Source organism: Brienomyrus brachyistius, chromosome 10 (assembly GCF_023856365.1).
Source record: "Brienomyrus brachyistius isolate T26 chromosome 10, BBRACH_0.4, whole genome shotgun sequence".
In the NCBI taxonomy this organism is placed as follows: domain Eukaryota; kingdom Metazoa; phylum Chordata; class Actinopteri; order Osteoglossiformes; family Mormyridae; genus Brienomyrus; species Brienomyrus brachyistius.
In genome coordinates, this window is record NC_064542.1 from 21,695,713 (window position 1) to 21,703,738 (window position 8,026).

The 8,026-nt window shown below is 43.9% G+C and overlaps 1 protein-coding gene across 1 annotated transcript; it reads left to right on the forward strand.

The window, feature by feature from the left end:
- Positions 1-1,051: 1,051 nt before the first annotated feature.
- On the forward strand, positions 1,052-7,757 carry trmt12 (tRNA methyltransferase 12 homolog). Its single transcript, XM_049028787.1, has 7 exons — positions 1,052-1,514; positions 1,722-1,890; positions 3,063-3,261; positions 3,706-3,856; positions 3,948-4,057; positions 4,415-4,572; positions 7,244-7,757. The coding sequence occupies exons 1-7, from the start codon at positions 1,435-1,437 to the stop codon at positions 7,619-7,621; spliced, it is 1,245 nt and encodes a 414-aa protein (XP_048884744.1). The 5' UTR covers positions 1,052-1,434; the 3' UTR covers positions 7,622-7,757.
- Positions 7,758-8,026: the final 269 nt, after the last annotated feature.

Sequence of the window (8,026 nt, forward strand, 5' to 3'; positions counted from 1 at the left end):
CACCTTTCAAATGTTACATTTGAAATATTCCTGGCAGAAATTTTACCTTACACTGTCTGTATTTTGTGCCAAAACCTGGAAGAAAGGGGGTTGAGCCTATACCAGAGCTGATGATACAGGGAGCATTGGTACGAAACCACTTGACCAGCACCAGCTTTCCCTTCCATCCAGTTACCTGATGGCTTTTTGGTTTTGCCCTTTATGAGAGGGGTGCTTGCGGGAGCAGTAAGATCCTACCCTTCCTGCAACATGAATTTCTCTTTTCCCACATTAGTGTTCTCTGCTGCAAACAGCCTAAGGACAGCTTGGTGCTGGAAACGACTTATCCTCTGACATAAAATACCGAGGGCTCACATCGCATTTCCATCTCCCTCAGTTCAGAAATCTGTTGTGGAACCTCAGGGAAGAAACGAATCACAGGCAAGGGCACCTTTCCCACGCTGAGAAATGATCTTCAGCCTGCACAGTTTGGCTTTCGGAAAATGTTCCTCGAATGGCAATATTTGAACAAGAAAACTCAAATAGTCATGTGGTCAAAGAGGTATATACACTTCATAATAGTAGGTTTGACCAAAGGTGGAAAAATCTCTAACAGGTGTTGGCATCCCAATAAACTCAGCTGGTCTACGGCTAAATTCAGGCCAACTAAAGCCGAAATATCTCGACAGGAGACATGTTTTCTCATTCGGAGACATTTTACTCCACACTGGTCTAAATAGGGTTGCTCATTTCTGATATTAGAACAGGAAACATCCCGAGCATGCATTTAATGAAGTATTTATACAGTGCTGATGTCCACGCTTCCCCAGACAGTGCTGAAAAGATAGAGGTACCATTCAAACTTTGTCTGGTCTGCAATGTTACGATACAGCTTTCCCTCTATTTTAGGTGACCCAATGATTGATTCTCGTCGGTCTTAGGAAGCAACCATTTCTTCTCCCTAATCCTGAATCTCCACTACAGTCATCCGTCGTTCACTCTGTGTGTGACCGTCTTGCGAAGCATTAGTATATTACGTCCGCGCTACAAGGTTTGGTTGCTTTTGGTCAGGCTGTTCACGCTCCTGGTCGCCAGGTGGCAGTATGCACCACCAATTAAAGCCAAGCTCAACTACTAACTGCGTAGAAGAAGAAGTTAGCAACATAGCTAAACACACGAAATATATAAATATCTTCCATTATTCTCATTAAATCAAATATTCTGAAACAGAAGATAACTGGCAGCAATTTAAAAAGCAGCAGCTGCTACTAATTAAAGCATAAAGTACCCAGGCGGCGGTGTGGTTTAGCACATGCCGCGGTGGCTGGAGTTATAAATGGAGAAAGAAGCGTATTTTTAAAGCTCGTGTCGGTAACTTTAAGATGAAGTCTCTTTACCTTTTTAAATCGAGTATGGAGAGTGAAAATTGTCTTTAAAGGCTGTATCAGTAACCGGATGTCTGTTTACCTTTCTACACGCAATATGGAGGCCGTCCCAGCTATCAGTGTGCCGCTCCGTTTTGCTCAGCAGTACCGGTGAGAATTTATAACTTTACCAATAATATACGGTAACCACAGCTTTTATATACTGAAGATATACCATATGTAACAGATCTACCTTTACATTCGGGTAATACACCATAAACTTTTCATACACGTATAGTTCTTAAACATAAAAACACACTTTCTGCCTTTACACACAAGGCATGTCTTTTTAAGTTGGGTTTTCTCCCCGCACCGCAGGGAACACTTGGAGGCGCACGGCGTTTTGAATCCGAAGCTCCGCATGCTGAAGCGCTCCGACGGCACCGTTGCGCTGCCCGTGTGGCCAGACTGCGTCCCCGGGCTGGATCTGACCGCCCTTCGCCTCTCCGTTGGCCCCGAAACGACTTGCGCCCTAACATACATACAGGTGCGCCCAATGGGCAGTGTACCGTAACGGCGGCTGGTTCTCCCGTTAATCATTAGTGGAAAAGCTCGGTTATTCTTACCGGCGAATAGGTCCTGGGTATTTTTGTGGGAGGAAGGATAGGATGTGAGAAGTACAGTTTTTCTTCAATGTGAAGGAGTTATTGCTCTTCCTAAGTACAGAATATTCTTTATATCATTAAAACTATTTACAGGTGTATAGAGGGATGTGTACCCCAACTTCTCCCCTTCTCCAAAACACTTAGGAGGATTTTTCTGGTATTTTTGTTACATGAAGCAAGTGATACATTGGACGACTCATGGGTACTGAACTCAACAAAACCATACTCCTAACATAATTGATGCTGGCCAGAGGTTGGAATAACTCTCAGCCACCTATCTGGATGCTAACCAGTTTGAATAACGAAAATACACGAAGCTTAGTTTTACATAAAGTGTTGCAAGGACATCTTGTAAGACCTGGCGATGTTCTTCTTCCACATGAAGTGTCACTGTGTATGCCATCTCACACTCCCTCACCACGACTGTGAGCTGACAGACAGTATCGCCAGCCAACAGCGGCTGTAGGGTCTGATGTGGATCTTGCAATTATGGAGCGTGGCATGTGGCAGATTGCTGAGCAGGACTGACATCCCTACAGTCACTGGCGCACTTGAACTAGACAGGCAGTGCTTGACTCCATATGGCCAAACAGCTCATGAGTGGGTGTGTATTCAGGGGGAGTCTTGTGATCACTTGTGTCTCGTAGGAGTCAATGTCGAGGACAGACACCGGTCATGTTTTGGGAACACTTTGCACTTTGATGTATTGGGCAGAGCTGTAGCAGCCATTCCAAATTAGGTGAGACTTCTCACATAGCCAAGGGTTGCATAACATACATAACTTTAGCCAGTCGTGGACTTTTATGTCGGTGTTATTTTGCACCTTTTGGGGTGGGGCTCTGACTTTTTGCCGCCACCACACCAGAAGTTGGAATAACTAATGGTTACACTTCTGTAGCTGCTAACCACATGCAAACCTTAAAAACACACTGAGCTGCGGGTTGAGAGAATACAGGCAACTGTAAGAAGACCGGACGTTCTGCATAAACAGCCTAATAGATCATTGGTTAAACAAAATTAGCTTTCTGAGGCGTGTCTGCATCATTTCAAACAGTCTCCCGAACCATCCAAGAAGGATAGCGTGAAAAGCACTAGCATGGTCCTGCTGGACGCTGTACGGCAGCTGCTGGTCTCACAGGGGGAGACGTGGAGCGAGGACCTGATGGGAGATGTTGCTCGGAGCTGGCAGCGCCATGGGGATCTGGCTCTGCTGGGCGGTGGCTGCTTCTCTCAGGAGGTTTGGAGCAGACTGGGTGAGGGTCCATCACAGTATCTCATCCCCCAGAACAAAAATGACAAGCCAGCTGGCCATGTCTGCTTTATAAAGTGCCTTTAACAGAAAAGGGCAATTTTCGCAATAATTAATAAGACACTGTAGTTCTTAGCAGGACCACTTTCGATCTTATCTTGCTGGTGTCAGCTGTTTTCTCACTTCTTGGTCATTGCACTGTGTGATAGATTATTAAGGAGGGAGCAAGATGGGGCAAAAAGAAAAGAGAATAGAGTATCTCATTCTATTCTACTCTACTCTGTTATATTTTACTCACATACCAATTAGTTGTTCTTTTAATAAGCCAATCGGATTTAATCGGGTTTCATGAAAGTTGTTAGTTCACTTTTTAGGACTTTGAGACGTTTTGAGGAACCTGTTTGACTATCTGCCTGATGTATCGGGTTTTTTTTTCTCCTGCATTTAGGACCAGCCTTGTGGCTCACTGTGGCACGTGTGCTGGGTGTGAATCGCCTGGCCCGGGCAGGGAGGGTCAGCAGCGACGGACACCGGACTCCAGTGGTGACTATGTTACTGGGGGAAGACAGCTGGGTGACCCATGTGGACAACAAGATCAGGTTCAAGGAAAACCCTCACAACATTCTTAGCAGAATAAGATTCACAGATGCGTCACAGTGGTCTTGCAAGCTAAACTAGTATGTGTTGCAGGTACCAATTTGATGTGACCAAGTGTATGTTCTCGGCTGGAAACATCACTGAGAAACTGAGGATTGCCTCATTTGACTGCAGGGGGGAGACTGTTGTGGATTTGTATGCAGGTAAAGTATTTTATTTTGTATGGATTCCTTGAGTGTGCATAGCGAAGCGTAAGGGAAGGACTTTGACACAGCCAAACTGCTTCCTGTTGATCGGGGAAGATGGTGGCGCAGGAGGGTTGCAGGTTCGAACCCTGGTTCCTCCTGACCCCATCAAAGTGTCCTTGAGCAAGACACTGAACCCCGCATTGCTCCCGGTGTGCAGGTTGGCACCTTGCATGGCAGCCTCCGCCACCGGTGTGTGAATGAGTGTGTGGATGGGTGAATATGAGGCATGAAATGTAAAGCGCTTTGAGCACTCGTGAGAGTAGAAAAGCGCTATATAAATGCAGTCCATTTACCACTTATCTTTTGATGTAGGCATTGGCTACTTCACCCTCCCCTACTTGGTACATTGCGGGGTAGCCCACGTTCATGCGTGTGAGTGGAATCCGCATGCCGTGGAGGCCCTGCGCAGGAACCTGGAACTGAATGGAGTCTCAGACCGTTGCACCATCCACCGGGGTGACAATAGACAGGTGGGGAGCTGGATCGTGCTGTCAACCTATTGGTGTTTGTGGGGTGAAGACAAAAGCCTCTCTCCTTAACAGTGACATTGCTGCTAGGACCCAAACTCAGGAACTTAGTTCCTAGGCTGTAACAACCAGGAACTTTTAATAGTTCCTGGTGGCTTCCATATGCCACTTTCTTAACGCATAATAAGAAATGTGACCTTTATGCTAAATAAGCCTGAGAGGTTAAAATTCGCAAGTAATGTCACGTTAAACTACACCGCCACCCTAAAACAAAGGAGGTAAACAAGTCTCTTTTTTTTTTTTTTTGGTAATTTGTTAGTTATTGAACAGATTGATCACAACAAAAGCAGGACAGCAGCTTTTAATTATATTCTATTTATAGATTATTCTGACTCAACTCAACAAATGATTGGTATCATCCCTGCTTGACCATCTCAGAATTTAAGGATTTTGTGGCATTTTGTTTGCCTCTGGGCCAATATGAAAAATCCATGAATTCTCTGGCCTTAGCTCATATGGTTTCGCAAAAATACTTGGTCGGCCATTTTCAGATGCCTGTATCTTTCCAACATTAACACCTAGGCATCTTAAAAAAATGTGGACGTAGAAAATACCATTCTGTCTTTTTTATTATTTATTTATTTTAAGGGTTTTATTGAGCTTCAGATGATCAATAAAATCCTTAAAGCAGAAAACACCGTTCTGTCTTTTATATGTTACAAAAGGGAACTTTAACTTTCAAATGACACAATAAAAGTGACTATTTTTACTACCCCATGAGAGTCTGGCCTTATGAAAGTTAAGAGATAAGCTGAGTACATGCTACAAATTAAATAAGTACATATTTGGAATTAGGCAAAAACCTTGTATATCTGCAATTTTTTCAGGTGCCTAGGTGTTACTGTTACAAAGGTACAGGCATCTGAAAATGGGCCGACCAAGAATTTTTGCGAATGAAGGGAAAATATCGGTGAATTTCAAGCCAGTGTAACTCTTATATGTAAATCTTGTATTTTTCATATTGGCAAACTGCTACAAAATGGTTCAATTTTGAGACAATAGACTGTGGACCATTTGTTGGATTGAGCCAGAATGGCCCACATGCAAACTGTGACGTCATTGATCTATTGGCAAGATTTAATAATCTTTCATTTTCTGCAGATTTAAAAAAAAAGATGTAAATTATTCTACTAATAAGCGCTGGCAAGTTTCACCGCCAACACTGGTGATATTAGACGAAAGTATATTGATTATTGATTTAATTTTTCAATGCAAATATATGGAGACGCAAGCAAAAAAGGTATTTATTAAAGCATTAAGTGTACTTGAAGTACAGAAATAATTTAATCTGCTCTGCTTTTGCTCTGCTACTTTTATCTCTTGTCCCAGTTTGGCTGATCATCTACTCCAGCCCTTTCTGCAAGTTTTTGCAGTGAGCATCTCCCCTGTAGTTTTGGTGTCGAACAAAAAGTACAAAGTGTCTGGAGTAGATACCAAAAAAAAGGTTCCAGAACTGCCTCTGGTTCCTGAAAAAAGTTCTGGTTCCAGGCACTCCTGGGCCAAGGCTGCTTCGATTGGAGTGGTCTTACCACCTCCCATGGTTTTCACAGGATTCATTCCTCACATTCTTTAAACTTTAACGATGGATGCATACTTCGATAGCAGCTGCTCCACGTGTCTCCCACTCCAAAATACCGAAGTACCCCAGCTGGTTTGGTAGTTTGCGTACTGTTACTTTTCATACGGGTACTCATCCTGAAGTCAGTGGCGAAGGGCAAGTACTGAAAGCCCCGTACCAAATGCATAGTACCTGGTGCAGTGGAAAAGCGCCCATCGACTGCACATGTGCAGTGAAGAAGCACTGAGCGACGAGGAGAATTTCAGGAGGCAGAGATGAGTTCATGCGTTTACCCATTTTATTCACTACATTCCTTATATTTGTGCTTGTAGTAATACGTCTGGCCCCTGCGGGTGTGAGAGAATAGAGTAACGAGTTATTTGTAGGGCTGCCATCTGTGCACGACCAAAGCTCTCTTGTTGTTTATAACCAGGAAGGAATACTATAGGTTTCTATTAAAACTCTTCAATAGAGTCCTAATTTCAACACAAAATAAAAGTATATCTATATAAAGGGTATTCTATCATTCCATATCTCATTTTGAAAATGTCGATATACCGTAAAATTTTATATACCTCCGTGCCCTATGAAAGAAGGGATAAGTCACTCTCTGTGTGCTAAAGGCTTGTGTGTTTTCCACTCACTCTTTCTCCAAATTTGGAGTTTTATGTTACTGTTTGAGCAGTTGATAACTACAAGATCTTCCTGCTTTCCTGGACGAACATGTATGTTAAAGTACCGTTAAATAATATATTGCACTATGAGGACAGCTTCCATTCACACGCATGTATATTTGTGGGGAAACGCCACTGCAGTAATGGAGGTTTCTTTACTTGAGGTTCTTCGCTGGATTACTTTGTGTCACTGCTGCACGCAGCATATGGACAGACGTAGCATTTACGCGAGTCTGTGCATGGAGCGTAACAGTATGTGGGAAAAGTGAAGTATGAACTAGGCTTAGGTCTGAGGTGTGGACATCGCCAGGTGGGCCAGATGTATGGAGCACATTGCAGAAATGAGGAGAGAGTCACTGCTACCGCCTTGTCGTCCCCCCAGCTCAACCTGCGTGACGTGGCAGACCGGGTCAACCTTGGGCTGATCCCCAGCTCCGAGCAGGGCTGGGCTGTAGCCTGTCGGCTCCTGAAGCGAACCACGGGAGGTATCCTGCACATCCACCAAAATGTGACCTCGCCTCTGAGCCACCGGGAGGCGGAGCAAGCAGCCGGGGAGAAAGCAGCACGACAGACGCGTGGCTGTGCAGAGAGGCAGGCGTGGAGACAGTGGGCTGAAGATACAGCCCTCCGCATCGCCGCCCTGCTGGAGGAGGACTGCGGGACACCCTGGAGGACGACTATCCAGCACTTGGTTGATGTCAAATCATACGCACCTCATATTCATCACATAGTACTGGACTTGGAGTGTAGACCATGCTGACAATTTCAGACTTTATTGGCACAATTTAGACCAAGGCTGCACAGACAATCCTCTCAAAGAAACTTCGAGACTAGTAATTTCATATTTTAACTCTGTTGAAAGAGTCAGTAATAAAACATTCTAAATATGACCCTAATTGCTCCTGTTTGTATATAATTGACACAATCGCTTATTTCCATTGTCAGGTGTAATTTATGTACAGGTCTGGGATACAATACCTGTTCCCTCAAAAAGTTACCAAACAATATTAAATTCGTGATTTTTTAAATGAGTGTCCATGTATAATACTAAGTGTCAAAGTTTGATTATATGCTTCACTGTAATTGGCTGTCTTTAGAAAACCGTTGGCATTTTATTAAACGTGACCGTTGTGTATTTTTCGGAGAAGCGCACGATGAGCCCATT